This window comes from Clinocottus analis, unplaced genomic scaffold (genome assembly GCF_023055335.1).
Source record: "Clinocottus analis isolate CAN_PGR_092001 unplaced genomic scaffold, fCliAna1.0.p SCAF_12, whole genome shotgun sequence".
Lineage (NCBI taxonomy): Eukaryota > Metazoa > Chordata > Actinopteri > Perciformes > Cottidae > Clinocottus > Clinocottus analis.
The window spans coordinates 19,555,216-19,580,870 of record NW_027175843.1 but is presented as its reverse complement, the minus strand read 5'-3'; the positions used below and the strand labels follow the sequence as shown (position 1 = coordinate 19,580,870).

At 42.7% G+C, this 25,655-nt stretch overlaps 4 protein-coding genes across 4 annotated transcripts; 2 read left to right on the top strand and 2 right to left on the bottom strand.

Annotated features, from left to right (window-relative positions):
* Positions 1-2,636: 2,636 nt before the first annotated feature.
* On the bottom strand, positions 2,637-3,787 carry LOC137783266 (trace amine-associated receptor 1-like). The gene is made up of 2 exons (XM_068573068.1): positions 3,618-3,787; positions 2,637-3,441 (listed from the first exon to the last, which is right to left on the bottom strand). The coding sequence occupies exons 1-2, from the start codon at positions 3,785-3,787 to the stop codon at positions 2,637-2,639; spliced, it is 975 nt and encodes a 324-aa protein (XP_068429169.1).
* A 7,340-nt stretch (positions 3,788-11,127) lies between these two features.
* On the bottom strand, positions 11,128-18,092 carry LOC137783265 (alpha-tectorin-like). The gene is made up of 15 exons (XM_068573067.1): positions 18,047-18,092; positions 17,680-17,777; positions 16,642-16,747; positions 16,380-16,509; positions 15,221-15,464; positions 14,853-15,009; positions 14,082-14,169; positions 13,913-13,975; positions 13,576-13,778; positions 13,193-13,327; positions 12,630-12,817; positions 12,259-12,413; positions 11,566-11,811; positions 11,317-11,479; positions 11,128-11,223 (listed from the first exon to the last, which is right to left on the bottom strand). The coding sequence occupies exons 1-15, from the start codon at positions 18,090-18,092 to the stop codon at positions 11,128-11,130; spliced, it is 2,118 nt and encodes a 705-aa protein (XP_068429168.1).
* A 2,209-nt stretch (positions 18,093-20,301) lies between these two features.
* Positions 20,302-21,479, top strand: LOC137783170 (trace amine-associated receptor 8a-like). The gene is made up of 2 exons (XM_068572964.1): positions 20,302-20,465; positions 20,675-21,479. Exons 1-2 carry the CDS (start codon positions 20,302-20,304, stop codon positions 21,477-21,479), a joined length of 969 nt encoding a protein of 322 aa, XP_068429065.1.
* Positions 21,480-24,468: 2,989 nt separating this feature from the next.
* On the top strand, positions 24,469-25,655 carry LOC137783264 (trace amine-associated receptor 8a-like). The gene is made up of 2 exons (XM_068573066.1): positions 24,469-24,632; positions 24,851-25,655. Exons 1-2 carry the CDS (start codon positions 24,469-24,471, stop codon positions 25,653-25,655), a joined length of 969 nt encoding a protein of 322 aa, XP_068429167.1.

Sequence of the window (25,655 nt, the reverse complement as noted above, 5' to 3'; positions counted from 1 at the left end):
ACTCTCCGTCACGTTGCTCTTTTATTACTTTCCATCTCCATGCTCCACCTCATGTTTTCATATAGCTGGGGACTGATGTCCCTCGTCCCTCAATTTTGACGTCATAGGAGTTTTATTTTCTCCTCATATCTTTATTGCTACAGTTTTTTGAGTTCCTCAAGCAATATTTAGCGGTTTTGTGGCTCTGGAGATAGAAATTAATGACCGTTACACACATTTGACGTATTATTACCAACCAAACCAACGAGGTGAAATGCACTGAAATGGTCTGTAGAGCCGAGGTAAAAAGAGACCAAGCTACACATTACACATAGTAATTTGATTATATGTTCATATTAAAAACATATGTAATAATGAGGTTAGAATTGGTTCCCAAAATGATATGTCATGATATATGATGTCTATAGTTGTGAGAACAGGAACTGGTTGGACAAAGAATAGTAACTGATAGTCAGCTACCCTCTTGCTCCCATGTAAAAATAATTATACTTCCTATTTTGAGCAAATTATTTGAACTTTTTCCAAACAAATTCTCGATTTCTTGACAAGGCATGAACAGATTACTAATTCCCAGCATGCACACAAACAAAGACACAAACAGCCACTGCCCTTGGCCAGCTAGTGGGTCTTAATCACACAATGTATGTGCGTGTATTGGTGTGTCCATGAGGACGGCAACAAACTCTGAAGTTCTGTACAACAAACTCATAGTTTCCACTAAAACGAAGACACTGCTCATTTTAATAAGCGTTTCATAAATAAGCTTTATTATGTATCACACAAAATATGTTTTTAGATTAAACTTTCATTGCACAACACGAGACTAACAGCCAACAATCAAGCAAAAAATATTGCAACTACACAGAAAAATAGGATTTTCGACAAAACGTGGTGTTTGTTGTCAAACCTAAGAGCTAATCAGCTCTTTGGTCAGGTGTTTCCCATCATGCATTGGGTCATACAGTCGGTGGAGAGCTCCTGCAGGGCCTTTTTCTAAAAGCTGCTGCCACCTCGCTCTCGTGAGGTCATCTTAGGGCTGTGCGGTATGGCCTAAAATTCATAACCCTGTGTTTTGTAAGACTCTGGCGGTTCCATGGTATAAAAAAACGGTATGAAAAAAATAAATAATAATTTTTGATTTTTTTAAAATACTATGATTTTATTTTGAAGGGACTTTTAAGCAGCACAGTGTCGTGTATTTCACAGGCTCGTTCCTCCATGTTTTTTACCTCTGACAGATGTATCCGGTCATTTTTCAAAATAAAACCGGCCATGTTTTTTTTTCCATTCTTTCTGTGCGGCCCGATACCAAGGGGACGTTGCGTCACTCGCTCACAGACAAATTTGTTTTTTAGTGTGATTCAACAGTATACTGATATAGTTTTTATTCCCATGTGATTATATTGCACCTGGGCCGCAGAGTTAGTTTAGGTTCTGTTACTTATCTTATTGTTTTGTTATGGACCTTCAACACCCCTACACACACACACACACACACACACACACACAATCACACACCCAGCATGTAACACTACTGTCTCAGGTTCAAACTGCACCATCTTTCCATTAAATACATTGGAGACGTTGAGAATGTTCCTCGAGTTGGGTCGCGGCTTGCCATTAAGGGTGATGGCGGGTCCCGTGGACCCACCATCACTCACTATGGTGGGTTACTGTTCTGGCGTATGGAAAAGGCACGGGAACTATGAACCAAAACGAGTCCGTCAGTCCGACTGTGTGGCCAGCCGCAGTTGTAGTTGCAAGAGTATATTTCGCCCTTTACCCTGAGTCATGAACAAGACCCCCAAATACTTGAACTCCTTCACTTGGGGCTCAAGGACCGCATAGTTGAGTGTTTATTTGACCTCAATATAGGCTGACACATGCCAGTATATTTTCTCTCTCTTCTTCATAAGAATTTGATATTGTTATACAAAATAGCAACACAATGTCAAGAAATGTCTTTATTATTGTTCTATAATTTCATAAATATATAAATACACACACACACACATATATATATATATACATATATATATATACATATATATATATACATATATATATATATATATATATATATATATATATATATATATTCATTTGGTGTAAAATAGGAAAAATTTGATCTTTGAATAAAAAAGGTTGCTGACCCTTCTCCTAAAACAATGACATGTCTGAACAGTATCGTATAACTTTAAATGCAAACATATGTGTTTTAAAACATAGTTAAAATATGTCAACATTGATGAACACTAGTACCATGACATATTTTAAAGGTCTTTAGAGTAAAATGCTTAAAGTACTTGTCTTTATTTTACTGTTAATATTAGAATCATTTGGAGGGTGATCCATTAGTCGGAAAAAGAAATAAGAAATATTTATATCATTCATAAACACCAAATATGTACAGATCAACATGACTCATGAGGCAAGATTTCCAAATTCGTTCAAATGATATACATATTTAAAAAAATAAATAGATTTTGTTCTTTAAGGGCAGCGTCTGATACTGTACTACAGGGGTCATTCTGGATTTCACATAATCTACATTATAGATTATTATATGGATTATGTGTACATGGAGACACAGAACATGAGGACTGCAGCCTTCGCACTCGTTCCACAGTGTCTCTCTACCGTATGTTGGCCTCTCGAGAGCCAGGCTGCAGCATCTGAGATGAAAGAATTATTCGAACAGTTTTTCTAAACCAGGGGTAGAAAAGGGCATAGATGATGGGGTTCAAACAGGAATTGAAATACATCAAATAAATCAGGGAGACGTTACTTGAAGGAATGTTGGAGTCAGTGAATTGTGTGAGAGTGCCGCAGAAAAATGAACAATAACACAGCAGAAACACAAGTATAAGAACGCCGAGAGTCCTGGCTGCTTTTCTCTGAGATTTCTTCACCGTCACATTCTTTGAAAGCTTGAGTGAGACAACGTGAGACCTCATGCTTCGAGTCTGAGACACAGACACCAGAAATACTCTCATATTCAGAATAATTATGACAGTAATGGGAATAATGAAGCCAACCGTAAGACCAACAAGTCCTTCAAGCTTGACCACACATTCACCATAGCAGGATTTATATCTGCCCGGCTGCTTCAGGTTGTCAAATGAAAGAAGAAGGCCATAGAAAAGAGAACAAATCCAACAGAGGAAAACACATAATGTTGCAGCTTCACGAGTGACTTTGGTGGAGTAATGCAGGGGATCACATATCGCCACATAACGGTCGACAGAAATGAGCACCATGTTTCCCACGGAGGCAGAGATTATGGTGACAGGTATAACATAATACAGCGAACACACGAGGTCACTTAGCATCCAGCAGGTCTCTTTCAGGAGGATTTCAACTGGCTGCAGCAAGATGCCGACAAGAACATCTGAGACAGCCAGAGACAGAAGGAGGAGGTTGGTGGGGGTGTGGAGCTGCCTGCATTGAGAGAATATCACCATTGTTAACACAATTAGTAAATGTGACAGATAACAGTCAAGCAAAAAGCAGTGATGATCAAAAAGGATGGAATGATCTCCGAAAAACCACTTCTCCCTGCAAATCTTAAGACCGTGCAGGAACAAGTTTATCATATGCTTTAAAAGGTTATGTACCTGAAGTGTGAGATGGCGACGATGACAAGCAAGTTGAGAGCCACAGTGAGGAGAGAGATGACGGACAGAATGAAGTAAATCAGCAAAGTGCCAGAGGATGGAGGCTCCGGCTTCTCGCAGGAAGAGTTAAGGAGTTGTGGAAAGCAGAGTTCAGCTCTGTCCAACTGCATTGCCAGAGACATGAGAAGGGGGAAGCTGCTTAGTACTAGCAGCTTCCTGCCCAAATGTCTTAGTCACACATCTTATCTATTCACTATACCTAATGTCGCCCCCACTCTTGACCCCACCCTCTGTCTCTCTTTTCCTTGAATCCCTCCATCTCTTTAACATGTGTAAAGTCCAAAGTCAGGGTAATCATGAACATGACTGAATTGATAATTTAAATATGACATATTTTAGTTTAGTTTAAACATAGAATATATTGTTCCAATTAATGTTCCAAGGTGTTATTTCCCTCAACAACAACAAAAAAAACAGTTGGCCTTGGGTAAAATAGCATCGAGTTTGAAAAGATTATATTGTGAGAGACTGACTCTGAAGGGTATGTCTTGCATAAATACCAAATGTATGGTCTATGGCAGGGGGGTCAAACTGTAGGGGACTAAGAGTACCGAATTCACGAGGCCTCTTTAAGAGAACCCCCCATGCCCTGGTGGCACGGGGGATAAAGGGCACCGGGAAGTGAATGTTTGATATGTGTTGGGAGGGAAATAAACAGCCGAAAGACACGGCCAACGAGAATACTCACCTCGTTGTTTGTTTACACACTCCTACATTGATGACCCTGACATCTCATGGACCGTTCCAAAGAGAAGATGACGACGCACACGGTTTCACTCAAGCTGCCGGAGTTTTGGGAGTCGCAAGCATCGGTGTGGTTGGCTCAAGCGGAAGCGCAGTTCGCCCTCAGAGACATTACAGCGGACGCTACGAAACACTACTAAGTCATGGCGGCCCTCAGCGGTCCAACAGCAGGCAGACTGGTGAGCATTCTGGGAGATCCACCAGAGTGGGACAAGTATGGAGTATTGAAAAGGATGCTGTTGAGGATTTTTGGACTTTCGGACACTGAGCGGGCTCGCCGGTTGCTTTCGATGAACGGTCTCGGCGACAGCAAGCCGTCGGAGCTGATGGACAAAATGTTGGCTTTGCTGGGTAGACATGGACCAGACTTTCTGTTTTTGGGAACTCTTTCTGCAGCAGCTGCCGCTGCAGGTGCGGGCCGCTTTGGCGAACACCGCGCGACCATGGAAACTCGGGAGTTGGCCGAGGAGGCCGCTAAGTCTTTTTGGCTGGCCAACAAAGCTATACGGCGGCGCTGAGGCTGGCTCAAGCCGCGGCATGGCCGCCGGTGGAGACGACGGTCACCGCCGCAGCAGCAGCAGGGAGCCAGCGGCAGAGATCTACCGGCATGTGCTACTACCATGCAAGGTTTGGGTCGAAGGCTACAAGGTAATGTTCCCCATGCAGTTTCGGCGGGACGGGAAATGCCAGGGCCGGCGCTCAGTAACAGCCATGAGCGTCGGTCAGGAAGGCAGACTGCTGTTCATCCAAGACGACAGCTCCGGGCGGCGCCCCGTGTCGCAGAGGAGCGTGGTGCCTGCATCGCGGGTGGACATGCTGACAGACAGGCAGGCCTCCCTCCACCCCCCTCTAGAAGCCGCGAATGGTACCCCCATACGCACTTTAGGGACCCAGTGCCTGGAGCTGCGGTTTATGGGGCAGCGTTTCAGCTGGGACTTTGTCACTGCCAAAATTGCCGTTCCCCTGCTGGGCGCGGATTTCCTTTGGGCTTATAGATTATTGGTGGACGTAAAGGGCCGCCGCCTAATAAACGCTGAGACTTTTGGTTCTTACCCATGTACGTTAAGTGGAGCTGACTCTACTGGGTTGACTAGCATGCTGACCGAGGCTGAGGAGTTTCTACATCTGCTGGCCAAGTTCCCAGACCTCACACAGCCCACCTCCTCGTCCGCCACGGTCAGGCATGAGGTGGAGCATCACATCTATACCTCCGGCCCACCAGGCCCGGCGCCTGGACCCGGCAAAGCTCGCCATCGCCAAGGCCGAGTTTGAAAACATGGAGCGCCTGGGCATTGTTCGCCGCTCCAACAGTCCATGGGCTTCACCCCTGCATATTGCACCGAAGCCTGGGGGCGGGTGGCGCCCATGTGGAGATTACCGCCGGCTCAACGAAGCGACAGTCCCGCTATCCGGTTCCACATATTCAAGACTTTTCTGCCCTCTTGGCCGACAGCGTGGTGTTTTCGAAAGTGGACCTGGTGCGAGGTTACCACCAGGTGCCCGTGCAGCCGCCGGACGTTCCCAAGACGGCGGTGATCACGCCAATCGCACTGTTAGAGTTCTTGAGGATGCCGTTTGGCCTCAAGAATGCAGCGCAGACTTTTCAGCGCCTGATGGACACAGGACCTGCCGTTCCTGTTTGTGTACCTGAACGACATCCTGGTTGCTAGTTCATCAAGGGCCGAGCATGTCTCACCTACGGATATTGTTCGACCGTCTCAACCTGCATAGGTTGATCATCAACCCGGCTAGGTGCCAGTTTGGATTAACAACTATGGACTTTCTGGGACAGTTATCCGGCAAGTCAAGCTGGACCACTTGGCGGGCCACGGGTCGTACGTTCGACACCGTTGGTCTATGGGATTGAGATATTGAGAAGCGGGAGGGAAAGATTTCTTGGGTAAACTTCCCAAAAACTTTGATCGTTCTAACTTAGTTGTGCTTTGTCAATCTATACATATTATATTTCAGTGCTAATGTAAGCAAGCACTGACAAACTTGAACTGACTCCAACAAACTGTGTTTGATCTAAAAGTGGCAACCCACGGTTCACACTTACTCATGGTATTTATTTGGAGATAAGTCAACTTCTACTGTAAGAAAAAAAAAAGAGAATAAGAATGTCAAGTCATGACTGCAAACACTAGGCATGTATATGTCACTGTGTGTCCCAGTGTATGTAACGTCTCATTGTTGTGGTTGCACAATCATTAACTTTTTTTCCCCCTTTTAAATCACAGGTTTTGTGGAGTATCCTGGATGTGCATTTTTCGACGTGCCATGCTCTAATTGGTGCACTGGGGACTTGTATGGGTGAAACCCTTCATTGCTTGTCCTAATTGAAAGAACAGGTGTTTGTGAATAATTCCATCTAAATATTGGTTCCCCTAGTTGTGTGCACTTTACCTGTCTGCTGCTACTCCTGCAATTTCCTCACTGCAGGACTAATAACGAATTATCTTATCTCATTTGTGACAGCTTAAAAACAAGGGAAAGTATAAGAAACAGCATGAAGCTCTTTCAGCAACTTTATTAACTAATTGGTAAAGTTTATGGACATGTAATCGCCACAAATGGTGCCTTTGCTGCCGTGTTGCCAGGTTTCAGAAACTTCTGAAGTGGGAGAAAATGTAGACGTAAATTCCTGGTAACTCCACCTTGGAGGATAAACATTTGTCATAATAAAGGTCTGAGCGGTAAGATGTGAAAGCAGAAGTAGGTTTGCACCGGGTTCGATTAAAGGGTCCAATTATGGCAAGTCCACTTGGACCCAAACTGACCTAACAACTACAACATCCCATGAACGCATTTCCTAAAGTCGTGCTGTGAGCAAATGAGAATATTATGAAAAGTAATATGTCCAAACCACATTCTCATTGTTATGGGAAAACAAGTGATGCTTAAACATAAAGAATATCTTAAACAACAAGTATGCCTTCTTTGATGAAAGGCCTCTACAGCTACGTAAGTGGTCAGATCTTTTTAATGAAGATCATATGATGTGTTCCTGCTCGAGAGGTCGAGTCACAAAAGTTTAGTTATTAAAAAGAAACTTTCTTGTTAAAGAACAATAACAACCTGTGTGTACTTTGAATCGTCGGTCTCTTTTGCAACAATTGCATCAAGTGTTGCAGTGAGTGATTGTTTTAGATCTCAAAGTCACACCTTTGATTGCAATGACGTCATCATGTGACACTAATGAAAGCAGGTGTGAAACTTGTCCGAGCCAGAGAGGTACACAGCAGCAGTTAATGAGCTGTTCAGTCCAGAGGGTTTTAATGACACAATGTGTGGGTTGTTGTGTCCATAACGACGACAACAAACTCTAAGTTTGGAAACTATCGCTGTACACAACTTTAAACAAACACATGTAAGCATGCAGATGACATGGTTGCATTCATTATTCTTTGATTAAGAGATTACAATTGTTATCATGTGAGCATTGATGACGCTTACATTCAGCTCCAGTGTGGGATCGCTGAAATACACTCACATACAGAACTGTGAGGACAGTAAAGGCAATATGAGAGTTGATCAACAGGTCCTGTACGGTTGACCTCGCCAAAGAAGAGATTATGCTCACTGTATTGCAGGAGTACTTACTGTACTACTGATACTCCCTATACTGCACACAGTACTGCAAAAGTGTGTTGGTTTGTATGTTTGCTAAGTTCTTTGGGTTGTCGGTTCATTTCTATCATCTCTCACGTCTCGAGTCGGACTTTCACTCCTCTGATTATTGTTGTTCACTACTCTTATAAACATAGTGGTGTGCGCTATTTTCTTTCTTCCTTTGCTCTCTCTTCATTTGTTGTTTTAGCAATGGCGGAAATGGGGCTGGCTTAAGCACTTTCAAGGCTCTAGATATGTTGTCTTGGTGTCCATAAGGTTGGTTTTGGGAGTTTGACCTTTGTGCATATGGCCATGATTTGGTCAACATCTATTTTAAGAAAGGAAAAAAAAAGAGAATGAGGATGTCAAGTCGTTATGACTGCAAACAATAGGCAGATACATAGTGTGCAAGTTTATGTAACGTCTCATTGTTGTGGTTGCACAATCATGAACTTTTTTCTTTCCCCTTCAAATCACAGGTTTTGTGGAGTAACCTGGATGTGCATTTTTCTAGGTGCCATGCTATAATTGGTGCACTGGAGACTCTGAGAGGTGAAAACCTTTCTGGTTTGTCCTAATTGAAAGAACAGATGTTTGTGAGGAATTCAGTCTAATTATTTGTTCCCCCAGTTGTGTTAAAAAAAAAAATCAATGAATTAGAAACAGAGGTATCTAAAAATGCCAACACACGGTTCACACTTACTCATGCATGAGTTGGCTTGCATTGACACGAGCAGCTGGGATGCAGCAGGACACAAGGCATTCACAACCACTGGACAAACACTCAGGGCCAAACGAATTGGAACTGGCCCACCAGCATGTTTACGCAACTTCAAAATGTTTGAAATAAAGCAGTCGATATTTGGTTGAAGTGTAGACTTTTAACTTTAATTCAATGGATACAACAAAAACACATTTATTCAATTACAGACATTTTCACACAGTCATACCCAATTTAATAGTGTCAGAAGTAATTGGACAATTGTCATTGTTACGGGATAACAAGTGATGCTTAAACATACAGAATTAAACAACAAGGATGCTCTCCTTGATGAAAGGCCTCTATAGCTACGTAAGTGGTCAGATCTTTTTAATGAAGATCATATGTGTTCATGTCTTGAGAGGTCGAGTCACAAAAGTTTAGTTATTAAAAAGAAACTTTCTTGTTAAAGAACAATAACAACCTGTGTGTACTTTGAATCGTCGGTCTCTTTAGCAACAATTGCATCAAGTGTTGCAGTGAGTGATTGTTTTAGATCTCAAAGTCACACCTTTGATTGCAATGACGTCATCATGTGACACTAATGAAAGCAGGTGTGAAACTTGTCCGAGCCAGAGAGGTACACAGCAGCAGTTAATGAGCTGTTCGGTCCAGAGGGTTTTAATGACACAATGTGTGTGTGCGTGTGGCTTGTTGTGTCCATAACGACGACAACAAACTCTAAGTTTGGAAACTATCGCTGTACACAACTTTAAACAAACACATGTAAGCATGCAGATGACATGGTTGCATTCATTATTCTTTGATTAAGAGATTAAAATTGCTATGTGAGCATTGATCACGCTTACATTCAGATCCAGTGTGGGATCGCTGAAATACACTCACATACAGAACTGTGAGGACAGTAAAGGCAATATGTAAAGGCAATATATAAAAACACAACTCATGTAATAGTCCCATCATTATTGTTTTTATTGCTAATACACCATCATAATGAAAGTAGATAAAACATACAGCATGTTTTTGTTTTGTTGAGGCTCCAGACTGAAGGTTGTACATTTTCAAATCAGTTAACTCCCATGTTGTTTGCAAGACTTTGCAATTTGGTCCAAACCTGGTGAAACCCGGTCAGGAGAACGTGCGAGTCCAGTTGGGTCCTTTTTTGTGTTCGAGCAATCACAACAAAACTCTACAACACATAGTGTCACCCTCCCTCTCCCAATGGGTTCAGGTAAAGGTTATGCCAATCAATGCGTACCTCTCCAATGCTGAATCCATCGTTTTCACCAGAAGCAACCCCACAAGCCAAGGCAAGACTAAACTAACTTAAGGATAGATAAACAAGATTTTTTTTTTAATTTTACGATGACATGTGCTGCTATAGAGTCACAGCAACGATCCCAGACTCTTCATCAGCACAAAGCAGGAATCACTTTGAGCCTTGAGCTCGTTGGTCAGCCCGATTCTCCATTTGAACCTAGAGGAAGATAACCAAATCCAAGTCGTGGTTAGTTGTTAATTCCGTTATGATGCTGGTTTTTCTTCTCCAAAATGGCAGGCAAATACATTCTTTTTAATGCGGGGTAGAAACAAAAAAAGTGTGTTGGTTTGTATGTTTGCTAAGTTCTTTGGGTTGTCGGTTCATTTCCATCATCTCTCACGACTCGAGCCAGACTTTGACTCCTCTCTGATTATTGTTGTACACTACTCTTATAATCAATTGAACATAGTGGTGTGTGTCGTCGTATACATTTGCTGAGCACATTTGTTCTTTTAGCAATGGCGGAAATGGGGCTGGCTTAAGCACTTTGAAGGCTCTAGATATGTTGTCTTGGGGTCCATAAGGTTGGTTTTTGGAGTTTGCCCTTTGTGCATATGGCCTTGATTTGGTCAACTTCTACTTTTAAGAAAGAAAAAAGAGAGAATGAGGATGTCAAGTCGTCAGCACTGCAAAAACTAGGCAGATACATAGTGTGCAAGTTTATGTAACGTCTCAACTTTTTTCTTTCCCCTTTAAATCACAGGTTTTGGGGAGTAACCTGGATGTGCATCTTTCTCAGTGTCATGCTCTAATTGGTGCACTGGGGACTGAGAGGTGAAAACCTTTCTGGTTTGTCCTAATTGAAAGAACAGATGTTTGTGAGGAATTCAGTCTAATTATTTGTTCCCCCAGTTGTGTTAAAAAAAAATCAATGAATTAGAAACACTGTTCACAACCGTACATCCAAATGCAAACAATGGTCCACTGTATGTGGACGACTCTGAACTGCACTAATGCTCACTGCCTGGTACGCTGTATTTTAGTTTTCGATCTAACAGACCGTCATAAGAGGTCCTGCATTTTCTTAAAAGGTGTGGTGAGTCGGGACTTACTTAATAAGTCCAGGCCATGCTGATGAAGGCGGGGTTTTGTTCTTCTTCATCGTTTGACATGACAGATCTACGCCTTCTATTGACCCCGCCGCACAGCTATGAAGCAGTTAAAAGACAGAGAGTTTAGTATGCTGCCGAAAGTACGCCCATTTGTGCATTAACGTGAACATATTCACGGACTGGGCATACCGGGGCACAGCCACCATCCTTCTTGACACACAGCTCTATTCGGCAATGCAAGTAGACTTCTCCAGTCTCGCCAAAAAAGTGGAACGTGTCGAAAGAGAAGTAGTTGGACGTTCCGAGTCCATTGCCCACCACCTTCACTGTCTGGTCAGCAGGGTTAGGGCAGCTGATCAAAAACAAAGAAAGCATGTCAGGGACTGGCTAACAACAAACATAAGAGGTTTAATCAGAAAGAGCATGTCTGTATCTGACCCTTTGACGATGAGGTCATATCTCAGGCTTCCATTCGGTGACGGCTTATCGGTTGCCCAGCAGGAATCGGTCACGAGGAGGACCATTTTTTCATTCAGCCCATTCGTCTTAATCTCCATCCAGATTTTCTGGTTCAGTTCAATGTCGGTGTTCCCCTGGATGGCGTTCATGCGGTCAGCGTCGGTGTAGGAAATCAAGGTCAGATTGTAATCCCATGCTCCAGAAGTAATCTGCTGGGCCACAGAGCTGGAAAAGCAAAGATACTTTGTAAATGTACTCGGCTTCGATTTACACATTAAAGCCTTGTTTCCTCCAAGCGTTCCAGTTCAGTTTGTTAAACAATAGGATGGTTATGTTCATATTTGTCATGAGCAAAAGTTGTGGACGGTACCTGGTACTATTTTTAGTACCACCTCGGTCGAGGTTCCAGGTGAGCTGAGCTAAAACTCGATGGTGGATTTGCAGACCACTGATTGGTCAGAGAGAATCATTACTCGATTTGTCCCTTAGCGACATCCTACACCAACTGGACAATTTTAAATAGTAGGCTCACATTGATAGCAACCACATTTTCCTTAATTCTTTAACTTTACCCAGAATCTCGATTACCAGGTGCAGTTAAAAAGAAGCTCATTCAGCCTTTACTTGGTAGATCCCAACTCTGGAGCTACATACTGTACTCCCATCACACACCTGTCTTTGACTTTGATGGAAAAGGTCTTGACAGCGGGTTGACTGTAATAACAGGAGAAGTCAATGTGCACTTGGCTGTGGCGGTTGATCAGGCCAAATGTGGAGATATTCCGTCTCATGATGGTGTTCTTGTAGATAATTTGACTGTCGTTTGCCTGAAGGTCACATGGAGACAGACACTGTCAATGCACCTTCTGGGGCACCTGCAGTCACAGCACTTTTAGATTATACTTTATGAATATGAACGTTTTAGGCTGCAGCAGGTATTAAATGCAACAATAGACACATTTTCTTAGATCACCAACTTTATTAAATGAATAGGATCACAGGTCAATGCTACTTTAAATAAAAATAAAATAGAAGGTACCCACCATGATGACTGTACCACAAGTGTTGTTGCTATTGAAGTTGAACGTCACCATGTGGGTCAGGTTGTCCATTTCCGCTTTGCAGGACTCGTCGTTGAGGTGTAAGACCGAGTAATCGACGCTCTTCTCCTCCAAGAGACAATTGGCCAGAACTACCGAAGAAGAACTCTTCTGGCAGTCGGTTGGCTCACCTGAACACCCGTTCAAAACATTACATTAATTTAGCGTTTTACAAACAGCATACATCAGCACAATTCAGGAAGAGGCAATCATGAATGCTACTTTGAAAAACATATTTTAGGTCTTTGGCGATTAGTTAAGTTGTCTCTATCACTAAATTTGAATGTTATTATACACAGCAAAGAATAATGCAAATTATTATACTAATAAAGCTTTACAAATCGTTGTATTGCTAAGCATAAGGCAGCAATAAACACAAATTATCCTAAATCTTTCATAAAACTCTTTACATCTGAAACGGCTCTCTCTTTGAGAAATCCCTCAAGCCTCTAATGAAGTGGCACTTCAGACGACTGTGACTTTTTTGCGTCGTATAGCTGACTCACCAAAAGTGCCCGTTGATCTGTACTTGGAGGCGAAAATGGCCCGACAGAGGCATCTGGGTTCCCCAACGTTGAGCTCCCCACAGAACTCATGAGCACTGCAGAACCTGTCCTTACAGAAGGCCCGAGGAACAGCAGCTGCAAATACACATCAAGAAAACAATGTCTTCCAGTTTTATTGTGATTAATTCATGAAACTGACTGAAATCTGGCACTTTTTTATGCACACATTATTCCCTGCAATTTGCGTGAAAACTCAATACCACCCTGAAGAGCCACACAATGTAATATGGTGCACAAGGTGCTTAAAACGATGTATTCATTTGTTGATTTGTTCATTCAGGTCATCTTGAAACACAATCAAAGATAATGAAAGACAGCCTTACGGCAGCTGGTCGTTGTCCTCCAGCTCTCCATCGTGACATTGCTGTGGTGGCGGCAGGCCCTGGCGTAGGCCTCCAGGAACTGGCACTTGAGACCATCCACTGCAGGATATTTGCACAAAGTGTTTGTGCAGGCAGTTATGAAGGGCTCTGGATCGATGTGCTTATTGCAAGCAGTGAAGGGAGCCTGCTTCAGCTTATTACACCTGTTCCAGTGAAAATGGGGCATGGAAGTTCAGTCATAAAGGACGCCAACGAGGCACATACGAGAATACAATAAGAAAAGTGTCAAAGACCCTTTCGTGCAACAAAAACAAATGAGAGTTTAATCTGTGTTTACCATTTAGTTGTGGTGTTGCAGTTGATTGTACTGTCAGCAGCGTCAGCATGCTGCATCTCACAGCTGTGGGACAAGAAACAGAATAAGACTTGTACCTAAACTCCAGTATATCTTTACCTTTCATTCAAGAGAGAAGGAGACAGTTACATAATGTGTTTGGAGGTCTTACCCAGTAGACCAGGGTCCAGTAACCCTCTCTTTATTCAAAGAGGTCGTGGAATCGCCACATAAACCATTCACGACTGCCCCACTTGGTCCTGGTCGGTTTCAGAGGAGAACATGTGAAACAAGTGAACAATTAACTTTTACAGTTGACGAGGACTGCCGCACACTAAAGACAGCTGGTATCCACTGGTTTTAACTCGAGATTAGGCCTACAGGGTGATCAATACCTAAAGTAGTAGCGACAGATCCTGTTTGGGTTATTGATATTGGCATCCATACACTGTAAGTAATACCAAAAGGATTAAATAATAATGGATTTCTCTCACATTACCTCATGAGTTTAGATAATTATCACTAACATTAAAAGCACAGTTTTGTATTTTGACATGATTGTAATTAAGTAAATAAAAGAAATATAGATAGAAGACTTATTGTTTGGAAATATAGTTGTAATGAAAATGTACTGAGAAGGAGCTATCATAATGTACCTTCATACTTAAAGATATGTCACTGTCCTTTTATATGATAGTTTATTAATCACATGTAATAATAGTATAATACATTTGGTCCATTACTACACATAGATATTATTATTCTTTTTAATCCATTTTTATGCAGATGATACCATCTTAAATGTGTGTGGCTCCACAGCTTATCAACTTTCGTTGATGCTTTCTAATAATCACTTCATCACAAACTAGTTATATATACAAAAAAGGGCATATGAAAAGACCCACCATTTTATCAAAGCCGTTAGGTTTTCATTGATGTGTACCTGTCATGTGGATGTGTGTGGTGTAGCCATCAAAGTGGACGGAAACAGTGTAGTTTGAGGTTGATATCTTAGCGGTGACTCCTGTCTGGTCCCTGGAGAGCTCCACACCATGGACCACCTGAGCTGTGGCGTTGAGCGTCAGCACTTTGTCATCCAGCTTTATTGTGTTGGGTGAGCAAAGTGAAAAAAGAGACACTTGCTCAGACATCACAAAGACACAAAGCCGTCTTCATATTGTTTGCCACAAAAGGGGCTTCACGTCATAAAGTGCTTTCGTCTCCCATCTAATGGTTGAATGGAAGAAATCTTTTAGATTTCACCAGATCTAAAACGTATTAATCTAGCAGTTGTGGTAGTGGGTAACATACCTGAACCCTGCCACCTTGTTCCAGGGAAACCTGAACACCGGCTCCCTTCAGCTGTAGTATCACACGATCCAAAAAACTAACATCTTTACGGCGTCTTTCCTGGAAAACCCCCAGCACACGCAATCCCGGGACCGATGAGGACCCCAACAGATTGTAACCACATCGGTCCGGGACGGAGTGAACTCTGCCAACGAAATCAATGACAGTAGAGCCGGTCACAGAGCACATGGCCTTCAACACGCATCTGCAGGAGAAGGGGAGAGATAGAATAACAATGTCAGCGTTTAGTAAAGACGAAAACACTGGAAGCACACATAAAATACAAGACAAATCATTGGGTGGCATGGAAATGTATATGAATTATGTCCGTTAAGATGGCACAGTACAAATTGATGTTTGGAGCATTGAAGAGATAAAATGGTGAGAGGTTTCGGCGTTAGAGCGTTAGTTACATATTGTAAAAACTATCTCCCTCAATAGCCTTTAGAACCGGATAAGATGGCGTCAGAATAAGCTTTCACTGTTGATAGTATCACAAGTTTGAAGGTAGGTTAACACGATATGCAAGGACAACAACGTGGAATCTGAGCCCTATCCACACACTAGCACTGAAAAAAGGAGCATCTACCCTTGTAATACGCTGGAGTAGAAGGGGCTTTAGCGCCTTAAATAGTGCACAACACTGTACAAAGGAGCCCTATCTCTTCCAATCGCTCCCATTGAGCAGGTAGCTGGCCCATATCAGAGAGGCAGAGGATTGCACCGTCCATTTGTGGAAGTGTGTCTTCGGGCGAAAACCATGATGTGCTTGAGAAATCTGGTGCCTCCATAATGACCATTAGATAACCTTCCTGAATTGGCTAGGGTTTTCCCATGTGTTGAGAAATGAAAAGAAGCAATAGGGGATTTTTCGGCCATGGTTGAGGTAACAGTGCCGGTAGAGCATCTACATGGAGGTAAGAATTGCCTTCGTTAAGGCATATGAGTAACTCAATTAAACACAAATAATTCAGAGGTCAAACTGGCTCGCCTCCTGTTAGCTGATAGCTTTTCTATACTTTTACTCTTTGAGTGATTAAGATTAAGTCCCATGTAAAAACACTACACTACACCACGAGCTTAGAAAGAGGACTGACTTTTTGTTTTTCAAAATAATTACCTTCCATTGCCTTGGCAATGCTCCAGGGGTCCACAATCGCTGACGGCAGTGGCGACACCACTCGCATCACAGGTTACAGTAGAGCATATGTTTAAGTTCCTCACTGTCGTATTTGTCTTATAACCAAAACCTAGGAGTGGAGAAAAATACATGTAGGGAGTTTAAAATGTAGAACTTTACTAGCTGTTGCTATTGTATTTAATAATAATAATAGGTTTTTGAAGTCTAAAATGGCACTTTAGGAACAAGTACATTTACTTACCCGAGAGTCTGCATCCACTGACATCTGTGATTACGCCCTTGTTTGTATCAGCTGTCGGGAATTTCTGTTTAGAAACTGTAAGGCCATTGACTTGCGCATCTGCCTCCTGGAAAGAGCCAGAAAAAACATTTAAAACTATAGTGAGTTTTTGTCAGTGTGAGATACTGATTGAGCCACTGACTCACTTCAAAAATACATCCGTCAAATCATTAAAATTTCTCTAAATGTTATTCTTATACTTACAACATTAAGTTGCTGGTACCCAGAATGAGTCTTGATTGCCAAAATTGCTTGTGTCCCAAAGTTGCCAAGTTCAATTTGTTCAATCTGACACCAGAAAGTGGACACAAAGAAACAGACTTCTAAGAAAATGCTGTGGTTGGAAATATTGCTTCTTCTTTTATGCTTTATTTGTTTATCACAACAGTTTGGTCAATAATGAAACGGAAAAACGCTCACTTCCGATTGTTGACCGTCTTTTAAAGGTATTACGTTGACACATTTCCCAGCATTCCTGAGGTTTGGCAGAAGTTTGTGAACCCCAGATCCAGTGGGTATGTCTCGAGTCAGTACTGCCAGGTTACCTCTGTCAGCCGTCCCTCCAGACATCAAAATACAGTCATTTTTTATTCCAGGCTTGTATAAGCCGTTAAAGCAAACTGCAAATTTGTTTGCATCAAAGGCCACCTGTAAAGAAATACCACAGGTAACCATGGGTACGTTACCAAATTGGTCCTAGGGGCGAAAGCCCATGGGCACTAAAGTATGAGGGTCCCGCCCCTGGCTTTTCACCAACAAAATGACCACAAAAAGACCCCAAAACTACAAAAAGACATGAAATTACCACAAAGAGACTCAAAACATCTACAAAAAGGAGCAAAACAACCTCCAGCCAAAAAAAAAATACAAAAAGTCCCAAACGATTACAAAGTGACATGAAAAACAACGACAAAGTGATAGACAATAGCCAGAAACACACAAAAAATGAACACAGAGAAGAGGCATCACGATGACACACAGCCTTTATACATCACTTACGTAGACTCTGTCATACTTCTGCCCGTAATAGGTGATGGGGCAGGAGGTAATGTTCATCTCCCCAGAACTGGTAAATGTCTGGTTTGTTGCAGCGGTGCCTGAAGATATGGAGACACATTGTCAAGACTGTCAAACTATGCACGAACGTAAGCCAAGCAGGCAGTCATGCTTCTTGGACATAAAAAGCAACTGACCTGGTGGCAGCAGTTAGTTAGCATAGCATAAAGACTGTAAAGAAGGGGGAAACTAGCAGCTCACTTTATGAAGAATGTAAGATAGACTATTAACAGTCCATACTTGTTACCTTGCAATCCTACAAAGTGAATTCAGTCAGCGAGGCTGCGTTTGAGTTGTGAAGACGTCTTACCTTTAAGCAGGCTGAGGGCAGCCAGGTAAAGGAGGAAGCTGAACATGTTGCCGGTCCTCTCACGCGGACCTGAAACACGGCTGCAGTGGACAAAATGTAAACCGAGACGTTCAAAGAATGGTCAAAGTATTCTCATGCAAATGTAAGCGATATTCAAACAAGAATCTTTTGAATTCACCTACTCTTTGTACTTAACATAATAATGTGACTAAATACACCAAGACGTGCTCTTGAAGCTAAATTTCAAAAATAAAAAATAACAGACATTTCCATACCCATAGAGCCACGGCAGGACATACAAAATGTACTTTTCCCCTGACCTGTAAAGACCCTCCCCTTCCTTACTAGTGACTGGAGATGTGGAAGAGTTTAGTTTAGCGGTCGCTAATCTTCCCCCGGGTCCACAGAAATGATGACAGAATATAAAACATAATAAAATGTATGAATCATAATGTGACAAAGACACTCTCGCAAGCTTATTGTCCTTTCTGAGTGTACAATTTGTATTTTTAGTAGATGTTCTATGAATGGTCATCCTTGTATTTTTGTTAAAAGGAATTACCCCAAAATGTTTAGTTTTTTTTAAATTAAACTTCGCTACCCTGAGATGAATTATACAAAAAATGGTGTAGTTTCCATGTTTCCTTACCCTGTGTTTTTAAGGTGAAGTTTCTCTCAGATGCTTCAGCGCTCAGACGGCCTGCCTCTTTGTGAAAAGGACGCGGCAACCTCTCCGTCTATTTATAAACATCGACTACAATCGACTCCACCGCCAGACATTCCCATTGTTGTGACCCGATGTCCCGCTCAAACTGGTTTCTGTCACGAAACATTCCAGTTTTCAAATCCTCTGTGATTAGCTGAGAGATAAAGATGCGTTGTGTGAAAACAACCCGGCAATGTTAGACACCGGACGCAGCAATGCCTCGATACTGTCACTGCGAGACTGAAGGAGCATCAACATCATCGGCAAAGTCAGCGTCTGTTAGAATATGATGCTGTTTTATTGTAACTCATCAGGAGTAAGTGCAAATTAAATGGACGGTTTACCCGAAAAAATACAAAATATACATTTTTCCTCTTACCTGTGGTGGTTCAGATTTATGTTCATGCACCTCTAAACCAGTTCTGTGGGTTACCTTGAGCCTTGATTTCTTGAAAAAAGATGTGCTTGACATTGTGTTTTTGGTGTTTTGAGCTCCCCAAGCGGAGTGACATATGCCCCTCGACATTCGATTGAAGACAGACATCTCTACAGCCAATATTTCCAACGCGAGGCATCTTCCACTAAAACAATCTTGAATGATAAATAGTACTCCAGGTGAGAGGAAAGTATGTACTTTTACTTTTGGAGTGACGTGGCCGACTTGAAGAGCTATGCACTGAATGAAAATGGCAAAACATACATAATGGAGCAGAGATAATGCTCTAAGCGAGAGTGATTTCATGCCAACATATTCATTTTTGGGTTTACGGTCAAATGTGTTTCCTTGGTTTAAAATAACAAGTATGTCCCATGTCTATATTTAGTTTTGAAGGACACATTGCATGTTTGAGGTGTCTAACTGGTTTGACGTGTAGTTGGTTTAAAAAGGTTCACAAGACAAAAGAAAAGCATTCAAAAGCTCAACTGTGACGATCAAATCAAGAGAGATGTGTTCGGAATGCAACAGTGTATGAAGGAGTTTGACAGCTGTATTGTGAGTGCTGTCACGGCTGAGTTTTACCCCAGTTAGAAAATAGACAGATGCAAAGGACATGTGTCTCCAGCCAGCCTCAAACGGAGGACAAAACAATAGCTGACATTTTTTAAGAGAACTACAACACGTCACAAAAGATTACATTCGATCCAGTTCTACTGCGAGCTCCCTCTGGATGTCTGAGCTTCTTCACCCTCCGAAAGAAAGCCCATTTCAGCCGCTTGTAATCTGCAATCTAATTTTTAGGACTTTACCCACAGGTCATGGCCATAGGCGAGGGGCAACAGCAGCCCTCTACTCCTAAATTGCTAAGGATGGGTTAAATGCAGAGGTCACATTTCATGTATGTATTTCAAATATGTGATATGACGAACATAATGAAGTGTAAATTTGAATGGAGAAAGCAAAGGGGAGGGACTTCAGTCTCTGTTGGACAAAAAAACTGAGCACGAGAGAAATGACGAGACAGGAAAAGAGATAAATCTGTTGTGTAACAGAGCGTTTTAGTTCAGAAGCTGTCAAAACTCAGCCTCCTCGCACCTCCTTCCTCTCAATATGGAGATGACTGAAGGCGTTGAACTCTGCTTTCCACAGCTGCTCAACAGTTCCTGCAGGAAACCTCAGTCCGATGGCATGCTTGTTATGATTCTGCTGAATTTCATCTCTCTGCTCACTGCAGCTCTCAACCTGCTGATCATCATCTCTATCTCCCACTTCAGGCAGAGATTCACTTTAAAACTAATGGACTGATGCATATATACGCAATGAAAATGATTTACATGTCTTTCATTTAATGTGAATATACAAAACATATCTGTATTTTAAAAATCTTGACTATGAAATATGATGTATTCAAATATACTGTTGCTCTCATTTATGTGATTTCACCGTCTAATTTTGTAAAAAGTGATGTTTTCTTTCTCTCCAGGCAGCTGCACAGCCCCACAAACCTCCTCATCCTCTCTCTGGCTGTCTCAGATTTCCTCGTGGGCCTCCTGCTGATGCCGGTTGAAAGCCTCTTAACAGAGACTTGCTGGTTCCTGGGTGACCTCATGTGTTCTCTGTACCGTGTTTTAGATTGTATCATTACGACTTCTTCAAGTGGAAATATGGTGCTCATATCAATTGATCGTTATTTGGTTATTTGTGACCCTCTTCACTATAACAACATAGTTACTCTGGACAACACAAAAATCTGTGTGTGTCTGTTTTGGATTTTCTCTGTTCTCTACAGTATTTTCATCTTAATGGATTCTCTGATAAACCCTCATTTACAGAATTCCTGCTACGGAGAGTGTGTAATCGTTTTTCACTGGATTGCAGGATCTGTTGACCTTGTCATCACCATTATAGCCCCCATTCTTATCATCATAATTCTGTATATGAGAATATTTGTGGTGGCTGTGTCTCAGGCTCGAGCCACGCGGACCCACATTGCATCGGTCACACAACAGCATCCAGTGGGTATAACTGCTAAGAAATCTGAGATGAAAGCAGCCGGGACTCTTGGTGTTGTTGTGGTTGTGTTTCTGATCTGCCTTTGTCCATTATATGTTTCAGCTTTTACGGTCCAAAGCACATCCAGGATCTTAGAAACCTGGCTTTACTACAGTAACTCCTGTCTGAACCCACTCATTTATGCCTTTTTTTACCCCTGGTTTAGAAAATCGATGAAACTCATAGTAACGTTTAAGATACTTCAGCCTGACTCTTGTGATATGACAATACTTTAGAGACAAACTGGTCAGCAACATCCCTAAAACCTTCTATGAAGATGGAAATGTATTTGCTGTTGTATAGCTTGATACACTTAAGTACAGTAAAAATATGTATTGACTGAAGACAGTGATGTTCGTATATGGTAATTTTATTACTTTTCATATTTCTATACATATCTACTCCATGTAATCACACTATTTTCTACTTTGTACTGCAACTGATGTTCGATAATTCTCCTTGGGATGAATAAAGTTCTGTATAATCTTATTTCTTCTGTAGTCTTCGTGAATCATGTTCTCAAAATCCTCAATGAAGTGTGTCGGTTGCCATCATATCAGTTTTAAGCTATACTTACGGACAAATAAAGCCAAACTGACAGTACAAGGTTTAAAAATGATGTCACATTAATATGATTATTATATTTGGAACAGGAAAAGTTTATATATTTATTTTAATGCATTTTACAGAGCATTGTAGGAATAACAGAATGGTTAACACCACTTATGAAACACCGAATTGTAGTGTACATGATATCAATGCCTTTTCATAGGTTTACAAAACAAACTGAAAACATTAATCAAGGTGGAATTTTGCGTGAAACCAAGTCCACATTGACTTATTTTATAATACTTTTCTTGAGTAAGTTCTGATTGCATGGCAAAACAAGCACTTTTGTTGCTCAAATTTGACCAAATGATTTTGTTGTGTAATAAACCTAACAACTAGGTAACCTAACATTTAAAGTTTATTTTGAAAAAAAAATGTGCACGTGACAAGCAGAAAATTGTACTGTGAACATGGAAATCCATCCATTAATCCATTTTTTAGCCGCTTATCTGAGGTCGGGTCTCGGCGGCAGCAGGCACAGCAGGACGACCCAGGCTTCCCTCTCACCCGCAACATTTTCTAGCTCAATCTGGGGGACCCTAAAGCGTTCCCATGCCAGCCGGGAGATATAATCCCTCCGGCATGTCCTGGGGCTTCCCCGGGGTCTCCTACCAGTTGGACGTGCTTGGAAAACCTCTAATGGGAGGCGTCGAGGAGGCATCCGAATTAGACGCCCGGACCACCTCAGCTGACTCTTTTTGACACAAAGGAGTAGCGGCGCAACTCCAAGCTCCCTCCTGATGTCCGAACTCCTTATCCTATCTCTAAGGCTGAGCCCGGCCACAAAAGTCACGAACAGGACCGGCGATAAAAGGCGGCGGAGGCCAACACCCAACAGGAACGTGTATGACAGATTACCGAGGATATGAACACAGCTCCTACTGCAGGCATACAGGGACCTGATAGCACGTGTCAACGGGTCCTGCACCTCATACTCCTGCAGCACCCCCCACAGAAAATGACCCGGTCCAAAGCCTTCCCCAAGTCCAAACAGCACATGTAGACTGGTTGGGCAAACTCCCAGGACCACCAGTAGTTTTGCGAGGGTAAAGATCTGGTCCACTGTTTCACGACTGGGAGGATATCTGCACAGCGCTTCTTGAATCTGAGGTTCGACAAGCGGTCTGAGCCTCCTCTCGAGTCCCTTGGCATAAGCTTTCCCCCGTGAGGCTGAGCAGTGTGATACCACGATAGTTTGAGGACACTCTCCGGTCCCCCTTCTTGAAGAAGGGAACCACCACCTCGGTCTCCAAATTCATTGGCACTGTTCCCGACCCCCATGCGACACTGAAAAAGCATGTCAACAAGGCAGCCCAACAATGTCCAGCGCTGTCAGCATCTCAGGGCGGATCTCATCCACACCCAGTGCCTTACCACCAACAGGCATTTTAACTACATTAGTGCCCTCTGCCAGGGATATGGGTGCACCCACCCCAAAGTCTTCTGGTGCTGCCCACTCTAAAGGGGACATGTTGGCTTTCCCTTCCTGAGTCGTCGGATAGTTTGCCAGAACCTCCTTGAGGCCAACTGAAAGTCCTTCTACATGGCCTACCCAAACTCCTCCCATGCCCCAGTTTTAGCATTTGCGACCACCGCAGCTGCAGCCCTTCTGGCCTGCCGGTACCCGTCAGCTGCTTCAGGAGACCTCTGGGTCAACCAGGCCTGAAAGGCCTCCTTTCTTCAGCTTGACGGCTTCCCTCGCCCCCAGTGTCCACCAACGGGTTCTCGGGTTGCCACCACGACAGGCACCAATGACTTTCCGACCACAGCTCCTAGTGGCCACGTCCACAATAGAGGCCTATAGGCAATAGACGCCCCAGAGAATGCTGGAGGTTACGGTCCGAGAAGGCAAACAGGACCACATCATCCGCAAATAGCACAGAGGCGATCCCGAGGCCCCCGAACCGGTTTTCCTCCTCCCCCACCCCCTCTCGGCTGCGCTTGATATCCTGTCCATGAAAGTCACGAACAGGACCGGTGATACAGGGCAGCCCTGGTGGAGGCCAACACCCACCGGGAACGTGTCTGACATACAAAGACCGGCTAGCCCGTGTCAACGGGTCTGGCACCCCATACTCCCGCAGCACCCCCCACAAAATCCTCAGAGGGACCTGGTCAAAAGCCTTCTCCAAGTCCACAAAGCATCTATAGACTGGTTGGGCAAACTCCCAGGAACCCTCAAGTAGCCTTTCAAGGGTGGTTTGGTCCATTTTTTTTACGGCCAGGATGGACTCGGCACTGCTCTTCTTGAATCTGAGGTTCGACAAGTGGTCGGAGCCTCCTATCCAGCACATGGCATAAGCTTTTCCCCGGAGGCTGAGCAGTGTGACACCACGATAGCTTGAAGCCTTTTTTCGGTCCCCCTTCTTGAAAATGGGTTAAATGCAGAGACCAAATTTCATGTATGTATTTCAAAATAGGTGATGTGACCAACATAAGTGTAAATTTGAACAGAGAAAGAAAAGGGAAAGGGAGGGACGTCAGTCTCTATTGGACAAAAAAACTGAGCACGAGAGAAATGACGAGACAGGAAAAGAGATAAATCTGTTGTGTAACAGAGAGCTTGAGGTCAAAAGCTGCCAGAGCTCGGCCTCCTCGCACCTCCTTCCTCTCAATATGGAGATGACTGAAGGCGTTGAACTCTGCTTTCCACAGCTCCTCAACAGTTCCTGCAGGAAACCTCAGTCCGATGGCATGCTTGTTATCATTCTGCTGAATTTCATCTCTCTGCTCACTGCAGCTCTCAACCTGCTGATCATCATCTCTATCTCCCACTTCAGGCAGAGATTCACTCTAAAACTAATGAATGAACTGATGCATATATACACAATGAAAATGAAAATGATTTGCATGTCTTCCATTTAATGTGAATATACATAATATATCTGTATTTTAAAAATCCTGACTTGATGTCGTCAAATACAATGTTGCACTCATTTATGTGATTTAACCATTTACTATTGTAAACATTCAAAAGTGATGTTTTCTTTCTCTCCAGGCAGCTGCACAGCCCCACAAACCTCCTCATCCTCTCTCTGGCTGTCTCAGATTTCCTCGTCGGCCTCCTGCTGATGCCGGTTGAAATCCTTTTAACAGAGACTTGCTGGTTCCTGGGTGACCTCATGTGTTCTCTGTACCGTGTTTTAGATTATATCATTACGACTTCTTCAAGTGGAAATATGGTGCTCATATCAATTGATCGTTATTTGGCTATTTGCGACCCTCTACATTATAACAACATAGTTACTCTGGACAAAACGAAAATCTGTGTGTGTCTGTTTTGGATTTTCTCTGTTCTCTACAGTATTTTCATCTTGATGGATTCTCTGATAAACCCTCATTTACAGAATTCCTGCTACGGAGAGTGTGTAATCGTTTTTCACTGGATTACAGGATCTGTTGACCTTGTCATCACCATTATAGCCCCCATTCTTATCATCATAATTCTGTATATGAGAATATTTGTGGTGGCTGTGTCTCAGGCTCGAGCCACGCGGACCCACATTGCATCGGTCACACAACAACGTCCAGTGGGTATAACTGCTAAGAAATCTGAGATGAAAGCAGCCGGGACTCTTGGTGTTGTTGTGGTTGTGTTTCTGATCTGCCTTTGTCCATTATATGTTTCAGCTTTTACGGTCCAAAGCACATCTAGTATCTTTGAAACCTGGCTTTACTACAGTAACTCCTGTCTGAACCCACTCATTTATGCCTTTTTTTACCCCTGGTTTAGAAAATCGATGAAACTCATAGTAACGTTTAAGATACTTCAGCCTGACTCTTGTGATATGACAATATTTTAG

Coding starts and splice junctions, on each gene's coding strand:
- LOC137783266 (XM_068573068.1), bottom strand. CDS start 3,787: ATGCAGTTGGACAGAGCTGAACTCTGCTTTCCACAACTCCTTAACTCT. Junction 3,442..3,617: donor GTCGCCATCTCACACTTCAG/GTACATAACCTT, acceptor CTCTCAATGCAG/GCAGCTCCACACCCCCACCA.
- LOC137783265 (XM_068573067.1), bottom strand. CDS start 18,092: ATGTTCAGCTTCCTCCTTTACCTGGCTGCCCTCAGCCTGCTTAAAG. Junction 17,778..18,046: donor TGCCCTCAGCCTGCTTAAAG/GTAAGACGTCTT, acceptor CCATATCTTCAG/GCACCGCTGCAACAAACCAG. Junction 12,414..12,629: donor CTTGTGGTACAGTCATCATG/GTGGGTACCTTC, acceptor TGTGACCTTCAG/GCAAACGACAGTCAAATTAT.
- LOC137783170 (XM_068572964.1), top strand. CDS start 20,302: ATGGAGATGACTGAAGGCGTTGAACTCTGCTTTCCACAGCTGCTCAAC. Junction 20,466..20,674: donor ATCTCTATCTCCCACTTCAG/GCAGAGATTCAC, acceptor CTTTCTCTCCAG/GCAGCTGCACAGCCCCACAA.
- LOC137783264 (XM_068573066.1), top strand. CDS start 24,469: ATGGAGATGACTGAAGGCGTTGAACTCTGCTTTCCACAGCTCCTCAAC. Junction 24,633..24,850: donor ATCTCTATCTCCCACTTCAG/GCAGAGATTCAC, acceptor CTTTCTCTCCAG/GCAGCTGCACAGCCCCACAA.